The sequence below is a fragment of the Pteropus vampyrus genome, unplaced genomic scaffold, assembly GCF_000151845.1.
Source record: "Pteropus vampyrus isolate Shadow unplaced genomic scaffold, Pvam_2.0 Scaffold2, whole genome shotgun sequence".
Lineage (NCBI taxonomy): Eukaryota > Metazoa > Chordata > Mammalia > Chiroptera > Pteropodidae > Pteropus > Pteropus vampyrus.
The window spans coordinates 22918279-22942366 of NW_011888783.1; the positions used below are offsets into that span (position 1 = coordinate 22918279).

Below are 24088 nucleotides of genomic sequence, written 5' to 3' on the forward strand. Positions count from 1 at the left end.
AATGGGATCTGACTTACAGCCTTTTTTTTTTTTTATTCCAAGCGATATAGAGGCAATGGGGCAAAATAACAGTCACCTGGTTCTTTGTAGTCTGTGATATTCCACTGCACAAGGCTTTCCCAACAAAACAAAGTGCTCTAAGCAACCTCTAGCTGTTTCCTAGCAATCATAAAGCACTTTATTTTTAGCTTTAACACTTGCCACTATTAATCAATGATTATCGTACATGTCCATTCATTCTTTTTATCATTTTTGACAAGTGTGGGCCTATCTAAATTCTATTCCCCTTTCTCTCACACATACATACTCATCTCTATAACCAAAATGTGTTCAACTCTTTGAGTTGAGAATAAATCTGCTGCCAAGTCACTCTTAATAGACCAGAAATGACTTCCAATTTCCATGGCTGGTATTTAATAAATACTAAAGATGAATGTCAGTATTATCCTGAAAAGCTATCCATAAGAGGAAGTTTAATATTCTCATATTCTGCAGCTGGAATAGACCTTAAGGAATATCTAACCTTTATTCTGGTTTTCTAAAGAGTTTATTTTAAAATGAAGCCTCAGTTTAAATAATTTTCCTAAAATAGCATATCTACTTAGTAACAAAGCTAAGATTAGTGTCCAAATTTCCTAATTCTCAATTCAGGGCTCTTTTATCCCACAGATTTCTTATCTAACTGGTACAAATGTATTATTATTTTTACAGATTAGCTTTAGGATATAGCATTTATAATCTCTAGCTTCTTCCTGAAAAGATGGAACACTAAATACATTAAGAATCTTATTTAGTTCAAAAAGATTTTGTCATGTATGAAGATCATTTACAAATTTGATAGAAGTTCTTCAGAACATTGTGAAATTTATTGAATATTTACATTTACTAAAAAATTTATATTCACTGAAATACTACATTGCACTTTTAGTATTCCACGTATTTCCCTCATCCAGAAGATGTGAATATGATGCAAAAAAAATCTCTCAAAAACAGGGGCTTTGTATCTTGTTTGTATCCTTAAACAGCTGATATAGACACTTAGGGATCTATCAAATAATGTCAAAAATGAATAAATCAATGACAAAGAATGGTGCCCAAAAAATTACTTTTTCTTTAAGTGAGACTAAATTAATAGATTAGAACTGGGTATTTAAAACATCTTACCTTTGGGTAAATTATGTTACCTTAAATGGGTCTATTTTTTTCTTTTTCCCAAAGCAGGGACTGAAATACACAAGTTAGTTGTAATCTCAGATAACAACTTGTTCTCAGACCACTGGGTCCACTGAGCTAAAGTAAATGCAGAGTTAAAATAGTTTCACAATCCTTCAGGTATATTGCTGTAACAAAACTAAATAGCCACAAAAAGCTAAAACAAAAGAAAAAACAAAACTGAGGTAAGAGTGAAGCACTTCAAACCAGAAGAAATATACTTTTGAACTTTGAGAAATTTATCTATGTAAAAAATGTAATTTCTTCAGTTCTCTAAAAGTAAAAGTAGATTGTAGTGGGCTATCTGTCTAACTTTCTAACATTCATTCACTAATTCAATTAATATGTTAAGCATCTAATAATGATCACATGCTACTTTAAAGAGCTATGAACAAGATGGATCGAGTCCTGTTAGAGCTTACACTCTATGGGAGAGTAGAACAGATAGTAGAGATGTAAACAAATAAAATCTAAAAATAAGATAAATGCAGATGGTGATGACTGGTATGAGATAAAACAGGATAATAAAATAGACAATGGCTGCAAAGTAGGAAGCAGGAGGAGAGTATTAGGTAGAGTGTCTAGGGAAGGTGTCTTTGTGAAAGTAAACAATGAGAAAAGGTGCTTTGGGGCTGCTCTAACAGAATCCCATAAACAAGTGACTTATAAACAAGAGAAATTTATTTCTTATAGTTCTGGAGGCTGGGGTGTCCCAGATCAAGTTGTCAGCAGTTTCGATGTCTAGTGAGATCACTCTTCTTAGCTCATAGACAACATCTTCCCTCTGTGCTCTGGTGTGGAGAAATGGGTAATTGAGCTCCTGGGGTCTCTTTTATAAGGCACTAATTCTATTCATGAGGACTCCACCCTTATGACCTAATCACTTCCTAAAGGCCCCACCTCCAAATACCATTACTTTGGGGCTTATGTTTCAACATATGAATTTTGGGGAACATAAACATTCAGTCTATAACAATGGTCCAGCAATTCAAAGACCTAAAGGAATAGAAAAGAGCAATCTGAAGGCCCTGAAGTAAGTATGAGCCACAGAAACTCAAGAGACAGAAAACTGTTGTACTTATGTGTGATGAAACATGGGCAAGGATGATAAAAACAATTCAGAAAGTTACCTAGGGGCCATAGCAAGAAGTCCGTGCTTTATTATATATTATATATATTATGTAATTTATTACATATTGATTATATAGTGGGAAGCTGAGGGAGGGGAGCAAGCAGGGATCCAATCTACTATTTTAAAATGATAACATTTTAAAGTCGAAGAATGGCTCAGTCAGAGCAGGGAGACCAACCAGGGAGTTGTGTTAACAACCTAGGAAAGAGAAGATTGTGTCTTAGACTAAGGTGATGAGACAATGATGGACTAGATGTATGGTGTAAAGAGAGGATTTGACAAACAGATTTTCTTTCAACCTCGACTTGAATAAATGGTAGAGAACGAAGCTATTAACTGGAATGGAGAAGAAGAGATCAGGTTTGACAGGGCAAGCAGATGGTAAGTGGAAGAAAAATGTACTAAGTTTGAGATGCTGATTAGACATTGAAGAGTAGATGTTGAATTTTACGTAAGTCTCAAATCTGGAGAGAAACCAGGACCTGATTATCATTTTAGGATTCATTGGGATACAGATGGCATTTGACGCCATCTGTATTAGCTCATGAACTTGAATGAGTTTACCTAGGCAGGGAATGCAAGGTGACAAGGTAGCACAGTCTAAACTCTGGGGAACACTGCAACAGTTAGAGGTTAGGCAAAAGGTAAGGAGCCAGTAAATTAGATTAAGAAGTTGCTATTAGATGAAAAAGGAAAATAGAACATGCACGGTATCACAGAAGCCCAGAGAAGATAGTTGGGTTTTCCAAAAGAGGAGTGATCAATTCTATAAGGCTATAAGGACGCCACTAACATGAATACAGAGAAATGCCACTTAGATTTGGCAAAATAGAGGTCACTGGTGTTATAGATAAGCATTGCCTCATGGAAGTGATGGGAATAAAGTACTAGAAATATTGGAAAGATTGAAGAATGGAGATGAAGAGACAGAAACAGCAAATATGATAACTCAAGTTGGAATCAAGTAGGACAACTTAACTCATGCCTTTGTCTGCCAAGATACTGTACCACTACTTTTTCTGATTCTGTATTTTGTTCCTATCCAAAGGTCAAAAAGATACTATCTTCAGATAAAAACCAAACTATCCGATACTATCACTATACGAGTTATAATATAGATACTGTTATTAGCTCCACAATGAACTAAATACATGATAATAATTTATTTTAAAAGAAATTCAGATTTCTTATGATTTTATTGATTTTTGCATAAATGTCATCTCCAAGAAAATACATCCAAGCTCCTGTCATGATGACTTCAAATTTGGTTCTAAATTATCTAAAGTAGTGATGTATCCAAAACACAGTCTTAGTAAAATATTCAAATATCATGAAATATTTATTGCCCATGAGTGATTTCCACTCTACAGACAGCACAGGTTGCTGATGTGGTTGAAATGAGATGCTTGATGTTTGCCACTCAGAAACTTTTTTTCCCGCTTGTTCAAGGGCTCCTTAGTACCCTCATCGGCTGCTCTACTGAGGTGAACAAAAGTAGAATAGGGATACATTCTGATTCTAATATGTATTTACAATTGCCAGTAGCCTCTATACTCTAGTGGTCCCTGCCTTAGCTCTTGACATTCACTCTTGACATACTGGCATACTCAAAAATGAAACTAGTGTTATTAGTATTAGAAGTAGCACAATAAGAGGCCTAGTACTTCCTAAGCACTTACTGTGGGAATGGCACTAATTAAGAGCCTTACCTAATAAAAAGGAAAGTTGATAACCCTAATTTAATGCTTCCTGTGTACAGTTGCTGCTAAAAGCACTTTGTATGTGTTAACTCATTTAATCTTCAAAACTCTGAGTTAGAAACCATAACCCCTCTCATTGTGCAGATGAGCAAACTAAGGCAAAGAAAGGTTATTACTTGCCCAAGTAAACATAGCTAATAAGAGGCTAAACTAGATTTTGTACCCAAGCAGTCTGACTCTAATGACTGTGCACCTAACCACTTTATTATACTGCTCATTATCAATCTCTTTTTAATATAAATTGTTTATTAATCCTCTTAACGATCCTATAATGTAAGTCTTATTATCTGTTTTGGTACTGAGAAAATGAGGTTTAGAGATGTTATACCACTAATGAGTGGCAGAGCTACCTCCACCTAGCACTGTGCTCTTTGCCCCATATTTCACAACAGAGCCTTGATCTATTTGAAATATTGTGTTGCACTAGTCAAAGTGTTCTCACATTATACTTAGAAGGTGGTTGCCTTTGTGAATGAAAACAATGAGATGCCTTGCTAATATGTACACACCTTCCTTAATTTCAGCTACAGCTCTTGTGCAGAGAATTAAATAAAAATAACTTTGGATATAAATTATTGTCATTTCGTATCAATTTCTGGCCTCTCTCCAGAAATACTTCCATGTAAATATGGCTTTTCCTATAAATGTCTCCTAGTAGGATTGATTCACTTTGTTCTTTTTTTGGAAGGATTTTATTCTCTTTTAGTATTATCAATTTCTTAATATGAAAAATTTCTCACAGGTTTAAAAAGATAATCCTATTAATTAGTTTAACAGTATAAAATTCTGTATTCCATTTGTTAAAAGATCAAAACTTTTAGGACAATGGGATTTTAGTCTTTAATTCTGTTCTCTCCTGAAATCCCAACCCACATTTCTAAATGCTTCCTACTGACAACTCCTTCCTACTAAAACTCTTTCTGTCTGAGTACATTCATTATCTTACTCTTCAATCAGCATTTCTTCCTGAATTCCCTGTTTAGTCTAAAGTTGGCATATCTATGAAGCTAAACCAGGTGTTATCTTCAGCCTTTCCTTCTCTATCACTCCTCACAACCAATCAATCAGTATGTTTCCAACTAAAAAATGAATTGGGGTCTGGATCCTCTTCTTCAACGACAACACCATTAGGACTAATTGGACCAAGCAATGGCTTACTAAATGTTCTCCCTGTCTCCAGTTATAACCTCATCACATGCCTCCCTTAGAAAGATCCCCATGGCTCTTACTCTTCTTAAAGTCCATTGGATACCGTAGAAATTCATGAGCTAGGATTCTAAACAGTGACAGTAAAGGCAAGTAAGCATTCTCATGTATAATAATCATAACTAACCTTTGTCTTAATTCATTTAATCTTCACAACCACTAAGGTATCTGTTCCTATGATCCCAGTTTGGTAGATGAGGAAATTGAGGCACAGAGTAATTACTCAGCTATTACGTGACCATATGTTTACTACATAAAATGTCAAACAAAATTCCTATTTTCCCAGAAAAAAAAAAAATTATTAAACCTGAGGATAGACTCATAATTAGATACCCTATATACAGAAGTACTTGGTTAAAGATGATGTATCCATAAATATACTGTGATTTGTCTTTTCAGTATAAATAACATATAGTGTTATTTTGCTTTAATCATTTTGAAATTACTGAACTATACAATTCCAGACAAGAAAATAAACTTAGAAATTAGCTGGGTCAAAATCTTCATTTTAAAAAAATGATATTTGTAATACTTAAATGACATGTCTGTGGAACCAATGGCTCTGTTTGCCACACAGCAGTCCAGTGATGCACCACCACAATTTACTCATCCATTCCCCAGGGATGAACAGTTACATTATCTCGTTTCCCACTGCCACAAAAAAAAAAAAAAAAAAAAAGGCATAATGACTGAGATGTTCGCTTTTATATAGCTTGTGAGCATTGTGAATTTTCTAATCATGTACAAAGTAAAAGACAAACTGTAAAAGCTTAAGACAGAAGCAGAAAATATGTCAAAGGCAAAGAAAGAGTCAGCCCCTGAGTTACAAACTCCTCATACATAAAAATGAACTCTCATTCCTCACTAACACTGCTGTATATTATAATCTGTATGTTATACTATTTGGTTAATAACCTTTTTGTCACTGATTTGTAGGAGTACTTTTCAGATTAAAGAAATTTACTGTTTTGTCGCAGGTGGTAACGACTACTTTTCCTTTTAGGGTTGTTGTTTCTGTTTTTTTTTTTTTGTCATGTAGAAATTTTTCATATTGATTTAATCAATTTTATCAGCCTTTTTTTCTTCCTGGTTTTTCTCATGCTTATGAAGACCATTTCCTTTCAATATTATTTTTATTATTATATAGAAACTGTTTACTTCTCACAGACACTGGATATCCTTCACTCCATTCCTGCCACAAAACTTACCGTCCCAGCTGGCCAAATCCCACCATCTTCAGTATCCCCACCCTCCTGACTACACCAACAGCCCTTGACACCACTTCCCCGGCAGCTGTGCACCTGACCCCCACCATTACTTGAGCTCTGTTTTAGAAGCCACTTAGCAGACAGGAAACACAACTGTTGTAGAGTAGAAGAAGGGAGGTGTGCACTTAGAAATCTGAAGGTCCAGGTGCCCTTGCTGTAAGAAATATTGAATTAATCCACATGCTATTTAAACCCTATGGTACTATTAATGGAAAACCCTCAACTGCATGATATTTTGAAGAGGCTTTTATGGTTTTATAAGTCTCGCAACATGGATTATTGTTTCTATGTTCTGACTTCTGTAGCAGATATAGATTTTACTCCTAGGCTGTGAAAGTGTCCTATTCAATTCTGCTCTCCTGCAGGGCTGGAGAGAGGTAGATGAAGGGACTCAAGAGTGCTCACCTTTCCTGTATAGAGAATTTCAATCAGTTCTGTTTTCAGTGCCATCTGTTCCCCCCGTTTTAGAGGAACCTAATGACTCCAGGTCCAGAGTGTTTTAAGAATTCACTGCAAAGGTTTGACTTTCTGCTGCTTCTGCTGTACTGAGAAAGTGATCAATCCCATGCTCTCCATAGTCCAGATTTATTTTTTTAACCCTCCGCTTTGTTGTCTCTTCTCACATTCTCTGTTTGTACTCCTTTGCTTTCCTTCTAGTTGGATTTCAATAGTGAGTTTAAATAAATGTGTTGTTCAAACAGATTAAAATGGAAGTCTGGAGAAAATCTGTATGTTATACTATTTGGTTAATAACCTTTTTGTCACTGATTTGTAGGAGTACTTTTCAGATTAAAGAAATTTACTATTTTGTCACAGGTGGTAACGACTACTTTTCCTTTTAGGGTTGTTGTTTGTTTTTTTTTTTTTTTGTCATGTAGAAATTTTTCATATTGATTTAATCAATTTTATCAGCCTTTTTTCTTCCTGGTTTTTCTCATGCTTATGAAGACCATTTCCTTTCAATATTATTTTTATTATTAAAATATTTTCTCATGTCTTCCCACTTTAATAGTTTGAGTTTCATTTCTTCATCCATTTTGACATTTTAATTTTCGATCAATCTGGAACTTATTTTGGTGTAAGAAATGAGGTGAGGCTCCAATATTATTTTCCTCACAATGATTTCTCTCACTTAAGTTGTTCTTTTTACTTCTCATTTAAAAGGCTAATCTTATCTACATGCTCAGTATGTCTTGGGTCCAATATAGATTTGTTTTGTTTCACTTATTTCTTTATCTACTAATATGACAGCTTTAATTATTGCTGATTTATAACTGGTTTTAATATCAGGTGGACTTTGTCCTCTGCTCTTCTTCTTAAAACAATATTATTTTAGATTATCTCGTTCTTTTTTTCTTTTAATATTTTAAAGTTTGTGTAGTACCAAAAGACACACAATTGTAAAAAAAAATGAAAAAATATATTAATACCTAAGATAATTATATTATTATTTATAATAGTCTTCGCTTTATTCTTTTTTTTGAAGTCAGCAATAATATATCTGCAAATAATGACTTCCTCTGTTTTTCTAATTCTTATAGCTCTTATTTTTTCTTTCAGAAAGTGTTAAATAAAAATGTCGGTGATGGGCATATTCTTTTATTTCTGGTTTTAATGGGAATGCTTCTAGATTTTGCCATCAAAAATTATGCAAGCTTTTGGATGGAAATATATTATCTGAATATATGGAGGTTATCATATGGTTTTAATGTTTTAGCTTTATATTATATTTAAAAAATCATCTCTAGCCATTTTTAAGGGAAATAAATTCATATTACTTGGTTCATTAACCGATCACAAGACTTCCAAGGTCTTCTTCAGAATAATCAATCCTTCCTGCATTATTATTTTCTTTCTTTGTCTCAGCTGTCATAGGACTGTTGAAAAATGTGGATGACAACTAAACCACCCCTGAAACAGACAATTTTGTATAGTATTTGCTGTATAGTGAGGTACTTAGAGTCATGTAAATTTGTATTAAAAATTCAGTTTTTGGTAAAGAGTTCTGTTACAGTTTATACATATTAGCAGGAGTGCCTTTTGTGTTTGGCAAAAAAGAAATGAATATTAAAACACTGTGTATTAAAAGCTGGGAACAAAGTTGCTGAGGTGAAAACACTGGACTCGAAAACTGAAGACCTAAATTCCAGTTACGAGCTTGCTCCTTGCTACCTTTTCTTGGACTAGTCTTTTGACAACTCTGAGACAGACATAATGAGTGAAAAAGATCATTGTAAGCCGTAAAGCACTCTACTAATATAGGACATTGTTTAAATTTTAAGTATATTGCCAATATTTAATTATTTATTTCAAAATTACCTTTAAAGCATATTGTTTTTCACAATAGTCAACTTAATAAAATGAGTTCTGTGCTACATAAAATGACATGAGGTCTATTAAAAAAAAAGGGGGCGGGGGGCGGTAAGTCACGAATACCGATTCTCTAGCAACACACAGAGCCAGCCCATGTGGGGTCGTTATATGCAAGTGGTGCCTCCCAGCCTTCGAACCCACTACAATTTCCTATCTTTCCAGTACTTCTGGTTCTGGCCATTATCTCTTTTCTCTTTTTCTTTTCCTCTTTTAAAGCATGAGCTTCTTTACTTTTAGGGCCTTGAAAAATTTACGGCCATTTACTTTTAAATAAAGAACTTGGTTGGGAGGATGAGAGAAGTCTTCAGAAGCACCTCCAGAAATGTAAAGTAGCTATTAATGCCTCTTGAGGAAAAAACGCCCAGAATATAGAAGTCTGCCTGTTCTCTAATAACCTTTCCATCTTTCCAGTCTTCTGTAGCAGCAAACACTAGACAGAAATGAATAGCTCAATAAATTATCCTGCCACTAGTCAAGTTTAACCTCAAGTCATTTATTTTTCTGTTCAATTTTGTGAGATTTATCCTAAATTAAACGATGAGGAGACAGTGGCTCCATTTGCCTTTAAAGCCTTGGTTCTGGTTTTATACCATGTGTTCTTGGGCAGATCATTGTTTTTATCTGACCTCAAAAGATTGGTGGGGGGATTCTTTTAGACCATTTTCAACAGTCCTTTTCACAAGAAATTAAGCGCTAATGTCCTTAAGCCAGCCAATAGACGTAATGAATTAACTTCTTTCCTATGCATCGAGGAAAGAACTAGTTAGGTACAATCATTGCAAGAATTGAAAAGATAATTACTCAAGTCATTTCTGTATTTTATGGTTCAGATGAGGAACAAATTTTTGATAATAAATGCAAAAGGTTAAGATATGGTTCTGAAGTCAGATCACTTGGGTTGAAGCCCCAGTTCCACCGCTTAATACGTGACATCTTCCTTTGGGGGTTGGCGGGGAGGAGCCATTCAACTTCTTCACCGGTAAAAAGTCAAAACAATATTTAATTTTTGAGATTTATACAGGTAGAACACTTAGAACAGAGCCTAGCACATAGTAAATTATCAATAAATGTTATGTTGAAAGTAAATCAAAGCCAATATAATCTCTTCCACCAAAAAAGAAACGTCTTCTTTAATTTTTCATATATATAGGTAAAATTTAACAAATGTGTAAATATCAAAAAGATGTACTACCACTCTGAATGAGAGGTACTATATTCTAAATCATAAGTCCAATAGTTTAGGTAAAAATTTCTTCAATATTACGAAACTATAACATGGTCTGATTAAATGTTCCCCTTGTTTATTTGTGCAACACATATTGACAAAAGCATATTCAACCAGACAGTATTAGGTATGTTAAGAGAAGACTGTTTCATCTCTGCCCATAAAAAGTTTATGTGACCTAGAAGAAAAGAGAAGATATCTATCCAATTTGACTCTGTTACCTGGTTATGTGCCTCTCATGCACATAACCAAGATACTACACAAAATCAAGAAAGAAACATGATTTCTAATCAATGTTATTAAGTAAAGATATATGGAGGATATAGCTTTTGAACCAAGTCCTGAAACATCAGTAGTTTATATGCACAGGTTAAAAAGGGCTCCATAGTAACAATGTTTACAATGTTTATAAAAATGATCAAGGACTCAGTTTCACTGATAAGAAAAGCAATAGCACAAGATGAGGCTGGCAATATAAAATGATCCCACTGTGTGGAAAATGAAGGCTGCCAAAATACGTCTTAAGTTTTATTTGGTGTCACTAAAGGACAGACACCACATCCTATGCCTTTAGTCAGAAGTTTATTTCTTGGTGGACTGATTAATAATTTTTCTTTTTGTAGGTTTCTTTGGTTAGCTTGGTAGCCAATGCTCTCGGCTACTCAGAACTTGGTGCCATCAAATCCCTCCGGACACTACGAGCTTTAAGACCTCTAAGAGCTTTATCCCGGTTTGAAGGCATGAGGGTAAGAACAGTAAAGCCTCTCTGATGATTCGTGTCAAAATTAGATGTAGGTAATAATATAGATACAGAGGAATGCCATACCCTTTGAAAGTTACTTAACAGAATTACAGAATTTCAGAGCAGGAATCTTAGAGATCACTAAGCCTAGCCTCCTAAAAGTGAAAGAGGTACTCAAAAATTGTGGCAGAACTAGGACTAGAATCCAGGTCTTCTGATGACAGTTCGAGGATGTTTCCACAATATCCCAAAACTGTGTGCTGTCATTTATTTCTTTCCCATTGCTTATACACTTTGAAATGACTGTTTACTACTGATATTCTTTCTAGGAGGGGTTTTTCCTTCTCAACAGGTCGCTTTATTCCTCAAAACTTACTGGTAACAGATGAAAAGTAAAATGGATTTTGTGTGCTTTCACTTCTTCGATTAATATCAGTAATAAAAATAGTTGTTGCACAAGAAAACACTAAATAGTAGACTCTGACAAAATTTATATATCCTAAGCAAAAAAAAGCAGGGGGTTAAGATAATTAAGTATTGCAGGCAGCCCTGTTGTTTGTTTCATAGATCTCTTTTAAGTGAACGTTCTGAATGAGGTTCACTTTTTCTATAGCACTTATATTTTCCTCTTGAACTCTCTTCCTTAGTGTATATTTTATGCATCTAAACATAAAGTACAAACTTACATACACACCCACTTGCCACACCCCTCAAAATACTATTTAGCATAAAGGCCAGCTTTGTTTAATACAGTTTGCAAATGTACGTGGACATTGAATTTCTTCTAGGCCACAGGGCTTTTATGTTAGGAAGTAGTTTGTTTGGGCAATAAAACACTTAGGCCTTGACTTTGAGATTTACTCACCAGTGAGAAAAAAACTCTCTCCAGAATTTTCAGAAGCACTATAAGCGAAGAAATACTAGATTTTACATTATAATTTTATTTCTTTGCTACTTGATAATCACAAGACAAGACAAAATTTATAAAAATTATTACACAATTTCAGGATCTTTTCACACAAACCTTTTATCATTATTGACATTACTTAAGCCTTCACCTGGTTTTATGATTTTATATTAAGAATTCATTTTCAAGGAAAGATAGTAATTAAACAAAATTAAAAAACTATAAATTTTCTCTAATCTGAAAAATATTCGATTTGCCATTTTTAATTCAATCATATGGCAGAATTAACATTCCAGCTATACATAGGTAAAATGTATCACTCATTTATTTGATGACAAGTGAACTTGTGGAGGTCATTTTACACAAATTTTAGTAGAAAAAAACCTGGCTTAATTATAACATATTTGACTTAATTTCTAAAAGAAATAAAATTCAAGTAGCATATGAAATTTTTACAATTAAGGATTTCAGGTTTTGATATCAACTTAAAAATCTTTGGTGCTGATTTTTAAAATGATATTTATAATATTTTAAAATTAAACAATAGTTTCATTTAATATAAATGCTTAACAAAATAATCCTATATAAGCCAAATTAAATTAGATAAGAAAAAGATGCTGTTGACCTCCTAAAGATTTAAAAGTACAATTTAATATTGTCTGAATTTAATTAGAGGAAGGGTGACTGAATTTCTCCTTCATGAAATAGATCAGCCTGGTGAGGTAACATGTGCCCCGAAATGAACATTTAAGAGATTTGGAACAATAATAATAATGGGGATTGAATATATTCAGTACTTTCGTGTCCAGAAATAAATTCCATCTCATTTTTTAATTTAAAATACTTTTTAAAACTGGAATTTACCAATAGGGGATAAAAGAACCTTGTAAATTCCTAATCTCATTCTTCATAGCCATGAAAAGTTAACTTGATCTGAGGATATAGATTTAATGCATTATTAATACTTTGTTTATTTATAAAGGATTTGTTTGATCATATTTTCAAATCATCAATCATTCATTAACACTCTTGAAAATTAAAATGTATTACTGAATGATTATTTCTTCTGTTGGTATTTAATGCATCTTTGTTTTTCTTTTTTTTCCCCAGCATACATTTTTTGACTCCATCTATATCAGGTTTTGTAATTTCTTTTCACACTTTGACATATTTTGCTTTCCTTAAATCCTTTAGTTCTTCTGTTGTGTCACCATTTGTTTTCCCTTATCAAATATGTCCTAGAATATAACAGAAGAAACAACCTGTCTACCTAGATTTTTATTTAATTCTTTTCACATCTATTTTAGTATTAAATAAATGAAAGAAATGGTTTCCATTTTAATGATTTGTAAGCTGCTTTATCTTCGTGTCTTTTTCTAGGTGGTTGTGAATGCTCTTGTTGGAGCAATTCCCTCTATCATGAATGTGCTGTTGGTTTGTCTCATCTTTTGGCTGATCTTTAGCATCATGGGTGTGAATTTGTTTGCTGGCAAGTTCTACCACTGTGTTAACACAACAACGGGTAACATGTTTGAAGTTAGTGAAGTTAACAATTTGAGTGACTGTCAGGCTCTTGGCAAGCAAGCTCGGTGGAAAAATGTGAAAGTAAACTTTGATAATGTTGGTGCTGGCTATCTCGCATTGCTTCAAGTGGTAAGTGGCTACTGTGTCAGTTTTTAAAATAGTTCAAGTAAGATCATTTTTCTCTGATGTTCCTTGTTTGAATGATTAATATCTGACAGCAAAAAGTTAATGATTACTCCTATACTATTAGCTTGACCTTACTGTAAAGATGTTTTGTAGTTATTTTATAATGTGTTTTCCCGTGTCCAGCTTTTAGTATGTTTTAACATGATTTTATATTTCTGTTGTTTTTTCTTGTTGTATTATTGATCTCTGTTCTGCTATTACTATTTTTAGTTTTCTGTAGCAATCATTGCCAAAGGAGCAACTTTATGTATTAAAATAACAATTTATATATTGTAGTAATGAATTAAAGGTATGGATTAATAGCCAGTTAATTAATTGTACCAACAGCTAAAGAGCATAGTTTTACTATGTGTGGAAATGCACATTTTATGGAGTGGATTTCAAAATGTGTTTAATAATTTTGACTGTATATTTACTAATCAATAATTAGTTAATGAAAATGACTGAGTTGTGTTTAAATATGCCATAGACTGGAATCACAGAGCTTACTTTCTGGTATGAAAGGGAGTTGAGACTGAGATGAGAGTTTTACGAATCTAGTTAAATTCTAGTGTGGAAAAAAACAGAAAATCTTTCAAGAGAAACAAATGAGTTCCAGACTCTAAATAAAATTTTGTTCTATTTCAATTTTAATTATCCATTTAATTCATTTCAATCTTTTCATAGAAAATTTCATAATATTGTACAAAAGTTATTTGTACCAACATTGTCAGATTCTCATATGGTAAAATGCATATTCTTAGATTAGGTTTCTATGCAGAATTCAAATATATGTTATTTACAGGCCACATTTAAAGGCTGGATGGACATTATGTATGCCGCTGTTGATTCACGAGATGTAAGTATCACTCAAATCTATTTATAGTTACTAGATTTTCCATAGTGAATATTTGTAATAATTTAACTAAAAGGCCAAGAATTGTATATTAGATATAATCAGAATATTCACAATTGTATGTACATTTCAATATAGATAATTTTTTAGTTAATATGTCTACCATATAATATATATATATCTAACTGCATGAATCAGAAGTCATAAGATTGGTCCAATAAATTAGACTCTTAAGATTAGGAAAGTTGCTCAGTGGGGAAGTAATTTGTCTTTCCCCATCCCTGGAGAGTATGATAAACCAAAGTTTGTAAAGCAGCTCCCAAAAATATCATGATAAAGCAAGCAACTTTCAGGGAACTAAAATTTAAAAATAGGAATAAAAATAATTCCTCAGAACATATCTGTTATTTTATTAAAGCCATATCTCCAAGAGGCAGCATTCCCAAACCCAAATTGAAAATATTACCAAAAAAAAAATTATAATAAGACTAATAATAGGCTCAAAATGTTTGTCTTATTTACACCACTGCTATTTACTCTAAAGAATATGTACAGGTAAGCCACAATGGGAGAACAGATGCAAGAACAATCATAAAAATTACAAACTTTCATTGTACTACATCATACTAATTTGGAATTGAACTGTTTTGCAGAACATGCTCTCAGGGCAAGGCAAAAATAGGTCTATATTAAGTAACAACATTTACCAAATTAACTTAGTTTAAGTATTTATTGTATTTTTAAATATTTAATATTTTCAATATTACTTAGGTTAAACTTCAGCCTGTATATGAAGAAAATCTGTATATGTATTTATACTTTGTCATCTTTATCATCTTTGGGTCATTCTTCACTCTGAATCTATTCATTGGTGTCATCATAGATAACTTCAACCAACAGAAAAAGAAGATAAGTATCCTCAGCTCTCGGCTTTCTCTATTCTGAGGTTGTATGTTATATATCCAAATAACCAGATACTCTTAGTCATGACATACTTAGGTCATTTTGGTACTCTTTCCGTTCACTATATGGTCGATTCAGCTGCAGATGATTCCAGCCTTTCTTGTCAGTGGCTCCTTTCCAGGTCTGCTATAGTAACTCGAATATGTGACCACTGCTTCAAAACATCCAGTGGGCCTCCAATGCTTTATCCTTGTTTACAGAGCCTTTCAAGAATTATCTCCACCTAGTTTTCAAGATTCATTTTCTCCCACACCACATTTGCTACATTTACTTTCTTCAGTCACCACCTAGCCACCAACAGTATTACTTGCTACACACACAGCTACTTAGATGTTCTGTCCTTTCTTGAATAAGCCATGTTTTTGTAAGTCCGTGACTTTACATAGGATATTTTCTCTCCTTAGAATGCTTTGCTTAGCAAACCCTTAATCATTCTTTAAGGTATAGCTGAAGAGTAGTCTCCTACATAGAGACCGTTACTGAGTCTTGGAATTTATGATTATCTCTGCAGTGTCTGTAGTGCTTTTTTTTTTTCCATGTAGACATTGTGTCAAATATCTATGCAATTCTGATACTAGATACATCGTCTAGCACACAGGAAGTTCTCGAAAATTGTTGAATAAAGAAGTAAAATTGTCAACAGTGAAAGAGACTAAGAAAACATTTTTTTCTTTCATAAAAATATACTCAAAACCTCTGATCTTCCTTCTAAATATAATACAATGAAATTAGATTCTGTACTAATCATAGTTTTATGTGATTATGGGTTTTACATAATATTAAAAAGTATTCAGAGTTTCACATAAATGGGAAAAGCAGAATAAATCTTTATGAAGCCAGATAATATTCATTTAAAAACTGAGAGAGGATTAAAGGAAAGACTCAGAAATATTTTGTAAAAGTGCTATTATACCACATGCTGGGATTGTAACCAGTTTTATACTATGTCTTTACTTTGGAGGTCAAGACATCTTTATGACAGAGGAACAGAAAAAATATTACAATGCAATGAAGAAACTTGGATCTAAGAAACCTCAGAAACCCATACCTCGGCCAGCAGTAAGAATAATTCTTTTTTAACATTCCAAAGCCTTATTTCCATATGATAAAACTTAGCAATGCTCTGGATCAGAACACATTGGGTGATAACACCAACACATAAAATGCCCTAACTGTAAAGTTCATATTGTATAACACAATTCACAACTGCTACACTCAAATGAGAATTACTAAGTTCTTTGAAAAGGGGCAATGTTCTTTACAGTTTGTCAGTTGAAAGCCTCCAACTCAGGGTTCCTGATATCCGCTTCTAAAGCAGGCTTCATGTTTTTGCTGCCACCTACTGCTGCCAACAATGCCCCTCATTCCTGCTTCTCCGATCTTGTTATATGGCACCCTCTTGTCCTTTTAAGTAGATGGAGTTTTCCAGATTTCCCATCCCACACCCATGGCGTCCCTCTATGCTATTTGTTCTCTTTATTCTTATGACTAGAAAATAAACTTTTTAGAAAGGAAAAGGGTGTCATCAAAGTAGTTTGTTTCACCAAATATACAAAAAAAATTAAGACTTATTCAGAATGCATACTCTGTAGAGTTTCATAATAGGAAGGCATAATAACGATATATTATACCTACAGAGCTGTACTCAAACTCCTCTATCCTGTTGGATGAGTAAGGAATAAGGAAACTGAGGTCCGAAGTCACAAAGACAATAATTGCTAGAACTGGGACTTGTCAAATTCTCATGAATCCTATAAATGACTTCACTTTACCATATTTTTGAAAATAGTTGGAGCTGGGTAGGGGGAAGGAGGAGGAGGTACAGGATATACAAAAGCACATAAACCTACTTTACTGAAGGTTATTTAAATATTATTGTTAGAAGAGGTAGAATTAAATAGAAAATGACTGACATATTTTGAGGGAGGGAGAGATGGAAAAAAAGATATTATCAATCAGAGTCCGAAAATATTGATAAATCAATCTGGGTAGTCATCCATCTAAAAGTCTGTTTATATTAACCTACTTTGTAAATATTATTAGCTGTCATTACTTTTTGTAAAAATTATCATAGTAATTAAAATCATGCAAAGCCCACACATTTTATTAGCCACCACTTTATGCCTTATTCAGGTTCATCTTCCCATGGAATCTAATAAACCAATTATGTTTTGTTCTTGTCATATGACTTCTTTCATTTCTTTCTCTTTTTTAAACATGAAGAGAAATGGAACACACAGGCTGTTTGGGGATAATGTGAAAAGGGTACACATCTCATGGCCATATATGAAAGAATTCAGTCTGCAATTTTACTAGATTAATATTTATGAAATATGCATATGAACCTTCTCTCTCTTCTCTTTTTCTAGAACAAATTCCAAGGAATGGTCTTTGATTTTGTAACCAGACAAGTCTTTGATATCAGCATTATGATCCTCATCTGCCTGAACATGGTCACCATGATGGTTGAAACTGATGACCAGAGCAAATATATGACTCTAGTTTTGTCCCGGATCAACCTTGTGTTCATTGTCCTGTTCACTGGAGAGTTTGTGCTAAAGCTTATCTCCCTCAGATACTACTACTTCACCATAGGCTGGAACATCTTTGATTTTGTGGTGGTAATTCTCTCCATCGTAGGTAAGAATGCTTTAATTACAGAGAGGTGCAGTTGTAGAAAAGTCTCCCAAGGCCTGACAGCTATGTAACATGGAAATCAGATATGAGAATTATAATGTGTGTAGATCTAAAGTTTAACATTCTTGTTCATTTTCCTCTAACCGAAGAATGTTGGTATTCAAAAATAGAAAATAATATATACAGAGAGATCAGAAATAATCTTTGTTTGTAATTAGCACATTTCATATGTGAGGATAACTATTCATAGCTGGGTATGTATAATCTTAAATTGCCATACCCTGAGATTTATTGAATTTTGCAAAAATTCGTATTGGCTTATGACATTATAGAATAACTATATAAAACTCTATAACCTTTAATTGCTAAATTAGGGAGTAGATCCAAATATTTAGCAAAGGTTTACACTCATAACAAATTTGTTGTTTTCATAGATCTTGCAAAGGTAAAGCATTCATGTAAGCCTAAGATATTCACTGCTTATCTGTTTTCTGTATTTTTCCGAAGGCATGTTTCTGGCTGAGCTGATAGAAAAATACTTTGTGTCCCCTACCTTGTTCCGTGTGATCCGTCTTGCCAGGATCGGCCGAATCCTACGTCTGATCAAAGGGGCAAAAGGGATCCGCACACTGCTCTTTGCCCTGATGATGTCCCTTCCCGCTTTGTTTAACATCGGCCTCCTGCTCTTCCTGGTCATGTTCATCTACGCCATCTTTGGAATGTCCAACTTTGCCTATGTTAAAAAGGAAGCTGGAATTGATGACATGTTCAACTTTGAAACTTTTGGAAACAGCATGATCTGCCTGTTCCAGATAACCACCTCTGCTGGCTGGGATGGATTGCTAGCACCTATTCTCAACAGTGCACCACCCGACTGTGACCCTGACACAATTCACCCTGGAAGCTCAGTTAAAGGAGACTGTGGGAACCCATCTGTTGGGATTTTCTTTTTTGTCAGTTACATCATCATATCATTTCTGGTTGTGGTGAACATGTACATCGCTGTCATCCTGGAGAACTTCAGTGTTGCTACTGAAGAAAGTGCAGAGCCCCTGAGTGAGGATGACTTTGAGATGTTCTACGAGGTTTGGGAGAAGTTTGATCCCGATGCCACTCAGTTTATAGAGTTCTCCAAGCTCTCTGATTTTGCAGCTGCCCTGGACCCTCCTCTTCTCATAGCAAAACCAAACAAAGTCCAGCTCATTGCCATGGATCTACCCATGGTCAGTGGAGACCGGATCCACTGCCTTGACATTTTATTTGCCTTTACAAAGCGTGTTTTGGGTGAGAGTGGAGAGATGGATGCCCTTCGAATACAGATGGAAGACCGGTTCATGGCATCGAACCCCTCCAAAGTCTCCTATGAGCCCATCACAACCACTTTGAAACGCAAACAAGAGGAGGTGTCTGCTGCTATCATTCAGCGTAATTTCAGATGTTATCTTTTAAGGCAAAGGTTAAAAAATGTGTCAAGTAAATACAGTAAAGAGGCAATCAAAGGGAGGGTTGACTTACCTATAAAAGAAGACATGATTATTGACAAATTAAATGGGAACTCCACCCCAGAAAAAACAGATGGAAGTTCCTCTACCACATCACCTCCTTCCTATGATAGTGTAACAAAGCCAGACAAAGAAAAGTTTGAGAAAGACAAACCAGAAAAAGAAAGCAAAGGGAAAGAGGTCAGGGAAAATCAAAAGTAAAAAGAAACAAAGAATTATCTTTGTGATCAATTGTTTACAGCCTACGAAGGTAAAGTCTGTGTGTCAACTGACTCCCAGAGAAGGTCTATGCCAAACTGACTGTTTAAACAAATACTCATGGTCAGTGCCTATAACAAGACAGTGACCTCTCTGTCTCTACAACTCTGTGAGTCAGGGTATCAACACTGACAAAGGTTGCTGTTTTCATTACCAGCTGACACTGCTGAGGAGAAACTCAATGACTACCTAGACTGTAGGGATAGCTGTGCAAAGTGATCAATGTAACTACACCAAACACCCTTAGTACAGTACTTGCACCCACTCTATTTTTAACTTCTGTATCTGCCATATTTTTACAAAATTTGTTCTAGTGGATTTCCCTGGTCTTTATTTCATAGTTTATTCATAATACTATGCCACTATTTTTGTAAATGAGGTTTAAGTTGAGAAAAAAAGTTTATAAGAATCCTGCGTTCCTATTCCAAAAGTTTCTCAAATAATCAAACAAAAACGTTTTATCCAAGAGGTAAAATTCTTGCTCAAAACCAGAAACAAAATTCTAATGTCGACAATTTCAGGTACTTCCATTTTCTAGATGACTTTAATTTTGAAAGTGTTTTAGTCTGTTATGTTTGTTTATATCTGAACAGTTATGTGCCTGTAAAGTCTCCTCTAATTTTTAAAAGATTATTTTTATGCAAAGTATTCTGTTTCAGCAAGTGCAAATTTTATTCCAAGTTCCAGAGTTCTATATTTAATTTTGGTTAAATGCTTTCCAAAAAAAAAAAAAAGTAATCTAATAAATCTGTTCTAGAAAAGTATATCTAAAGTATTGCTTTAGAATAGTTGTTCCACTTTCTGCTGCAGTATTGCTTTGCCATCTTCTACTCTTAGCAAAGCTGATATTTTATGTCAATTAAACACCCTCGTTATGTAAATAGTTATTTTATCCTGTGGTGCATGTTTGGGCAAATATATATATATATATGTATATATATATAAGTATATATACAGCCTGATAAACAACTTCTATTAAATCAAATATGTACCACAGTGTATGCGTCTTTTGCGAGCTTCCAACAGGGATGTATCCTGTACCATTCATTAAACATGAATAGTTTGAACACTATCACTAATGCATGTTACTATTGCCTATGCTGCTCTGTTTTACTTGATCCATTCTTCATAAGTCTTGGTTAGGAGTCACATGTTGGTGGTAGAGTGAATTCAACCAGCTCTCTGTCTAGTATGTCAAGCAGAATAGCTTGCAGTTATTTAAAAGTACTTTTACTTTTGCATTTTTAATTTGACTTGAGTGTCATATGGTGTCTCTCTAGATTTCAAGGAAATACACTGCATATAGCCTATTGTCAAAACCTATACTTCATATTTTGCTAAAAATACGTCCAAAACTTGTTTAAATATAAATAATGTAAAAATATAATCAATTTTATTTGTTGCATTTTGTACATAAGAAAATTATTTTCAGGTTGATGACACGGCAATTTATTTTACTTTCTGCTTTTGCTTTTTATTTTTAATCACAACTCTAAACTTTTGAATCCATAAGACTTTTCAATGGATAATTTCCTAAAATAAAAGCTAGACAATGGGTTTTGTGAATTTCTTTGTTATATTTTCTACCATGCCAATAAGAGATACATTGATCAAACACTCAAATCTAGATCATTTTCTACCAACTATGGTTGCCTCGATATAATCCTTTATTCATGGAAGGTTTTTTTTTTTTTACTCAACTTTTGTAGTATTTGCTTATGTAGACTAGTCTTATTTTTTTAATTCCTGCTGCACTAAAGCTATTAGAGATATGACATGGGCTCTGTCCTTTCTAGCCATGAGCAAAGTGGCAAAGCTGTGCAATTACCTAACATGATAGAAATTTATTGTTTTTTGCACAAACCAAAAATTTAATGTTAATTCATTTTACAAAACTATTTACTTGTAGTGTATTGATGAATTGCATGCAGGGAATTGCTATTACTAAAAAGAATGGTGAGCTACGTCATTATCGAGCCGAAAGAATAAATATTTCATTTTTTTGTATTTAATTTATTAGCCTCTGTTTTTTTTTTTCTTTTTTCTCTTTTTTTTTATTTCTGGAAGTTTAAAACATACATAATTAATGAAACCTGTACTTGATCTGACATTTGTATACACAGAAGTTCACATGATTCTTATAATATCCTACTGCATGATTGACTAAGCAGGACTACAGAATAAAGGGTATTAAAAGCAGTTTTTATGAACTCTTGTATGTGCAAAGGATCAAACCCACCTGTTCCAATGTGCAGGTACAATAACAGTAGCCATCTACAATGATTATCAATTCCAATTAATTACCTTGGCTGTAAGCATTTTAATCTCAACTCCTCTTAATGTAATTGATACCATTTCCAAATTTCTTGGTAGTTAATAAATATTATATACTTTGTTATTTAAATACATTTTATAAACTCCTACTTACAGGTAAAGTGTTAATGATGCAGTGATTAAGTATTTATATTAACTTTTTTTTAGGGTCCCTTGGATTTATGTCAGGTCAAAACCAAATATTTTTACTCCAGTTGTAACACATATATTTTGAAGATGAATTGGATCTAAATATTCGTTTCTATTTCTCCAACATTAATGCTATAAGGTGACTTAATTGGAATTCATTGGCTTTTTTCTGTTCAAGTCGATTTTCAGATCTGCCAACACCACAGAGAAGTCAAGTATTACTTTGCAAAAATCCTTAGCCTTTTTATTATCCTATTATGTAATCACTATCCAAGCAATCAATTGATATGCATTATATCTAAATAATCATCTTCCAAAATAGCCAGAAGAGTCAATATACTTTTTAAAACATTACTGAGATAACTTTAAATAGACAGAAACACAACATTTGGCCTTGACTTTAGCCCCATTAAAAGTCTTATTCCCAAAGATTTTATACTACGAAGTTAAAGGATGCTTTCAATAATGAAAGAATGACTGTTTCTTCTTTGTGATCTTACAGATTTCTAAAAAACAATGCCTGATATATAACAGAAGACATTAAAACAAAGAAGTCATTAGTCGTTTGTAAAATTGTCTCTAACCAATTGTCTTGGTTATTAATTAACATTTGCCACAAAATTTGAAGAAGTTGGGCTTAAGTTTTGTATTCCCTAGAATATATTGTTTTTATCAAAAAATAAAAGATGCACATCCTTTTCTTATAATCATATCTAAAATGTTTTATCTTTTTCACAAAGAAAAGAATTAATAATTTGATGCATTCAAACATTTGCTGTTACTCCTAAAGGTCCTTTTGGTGGCAGTATTTCTCCCCGCCTCTTCTCTCCAGAATCTCTTTCTGTACTCTGCAACTCTGCCAGTTGACATACTGAAGTACATACCTAAAACCTTCTAAACCTGACAGCACCCCACTGCTGAGAGAATCAATCTCCCCTTCTTATTATACAGTTAAAAAAAAAAAATGTTAGATAATCTGCCTCTCACACATCCCACTACTATCATCTATCATTGGCCACCACTCCACAAGTCATGCCCCCTCTCCCATGGAATCACATAATCCTCAATTACACAATGTATTAATAGCTCTCCTGCGTTGGCATGTGCTACTCTCTTTTGACTGAATGTCCTTCCCTCTTTTTTCCCCCTGATAAATCACTGCTCATCTTTCAAGAACTGGCTCAAATATCATCATCTTTTAGGAAGATTCCACAGATTTTCCCAAGCGGAGTATATCATTTTTCTTCAAGATTCCTAATGTGCATCTATGACAGTATGTATTATATTGTGCTGTATTACCTCCTTTGCATTTATCTGTTCTAACAGAGTATAGTACATCCAAGGAATGGGATATATCTCGTTAATTTTTTTTACCCTTTTTTCCTTTATCAGCAATGACTGGCAGAGCATCAGTGACTATTGGTCTTCAGATATATTGCTAATAGAATTGGTTCTTGTAGGAACACACAAAAACATTTAAATGCCACAAAAAATATCAGTAATTTTTTTCAGACTTACTGAGATGACACTCAAATTTATTAGCATCTAAATTTAGATAATCTACCTATATAATTAGTTAACAATATACAAATATCTTGGAAATACTGTATACCTTGTAACTGTGGTTTATGAGTAATGTCTATTTCCTAGCAGAAGCTACTGAAACAAACAAACAAAAAACTTCATTAATTCTGTCAGTAGAAGAATAGTTTTATTTAGTTGTCCTTGATTATAAATATGTTGCATGGATAAAAATGTAAGTTTTATTTCAGAACCTTAATCATGTAGATATTCTTCACTTTTGATAATTCATGAGTACACTGGTAGTGTGATAACTTTTGGGTTTTTTAAATAAATATATATTTCCATTACGTAATGAGAAAACTATCCTAAAA

General features: G+C 33.6%; 1 protein-coding gene across 8 annotated transcripts in view; it reads left to right on the forward strand.

Moving 5' to 3' along the window:
- Positions 1–19673, forward strand: part of SCN3A (sodium voltage-gated channel alpha subunit 3) — a 90325-nt gene extending 70652 nt beyond the window's left edge. For all 8 annotated transcript variants that reach the window (XM_011358339.1, XM_023528589.1, XM_011358356.1 and 5 more), the window contains exons 20-26: positions 10800–10922; positions 13206–13478; positions 14320–14373; positions 15142–15279; positions 16288–16392; positions 17703–17973; positions 18478–19673. In XM_011358339.1, the coding sequence (XP_011356641.1) occupies positions 10800–10922; positions 13206–13478; positions 14320–14373; positions 15142–15279; positions 16288–16392; positions 17703–17973; positions 18478–19673 (2160 nt within the window). The remainder of the gene's footprint in view (positions 1–10799; positions 10923–13205; positions 13479–14319; positions 14374–15141; positions 15280–16287; positions 16393–17702; positions 17974–18477) is intronic.
- Positions 19674–24088: the final 4415 nt, after the last annotated feature.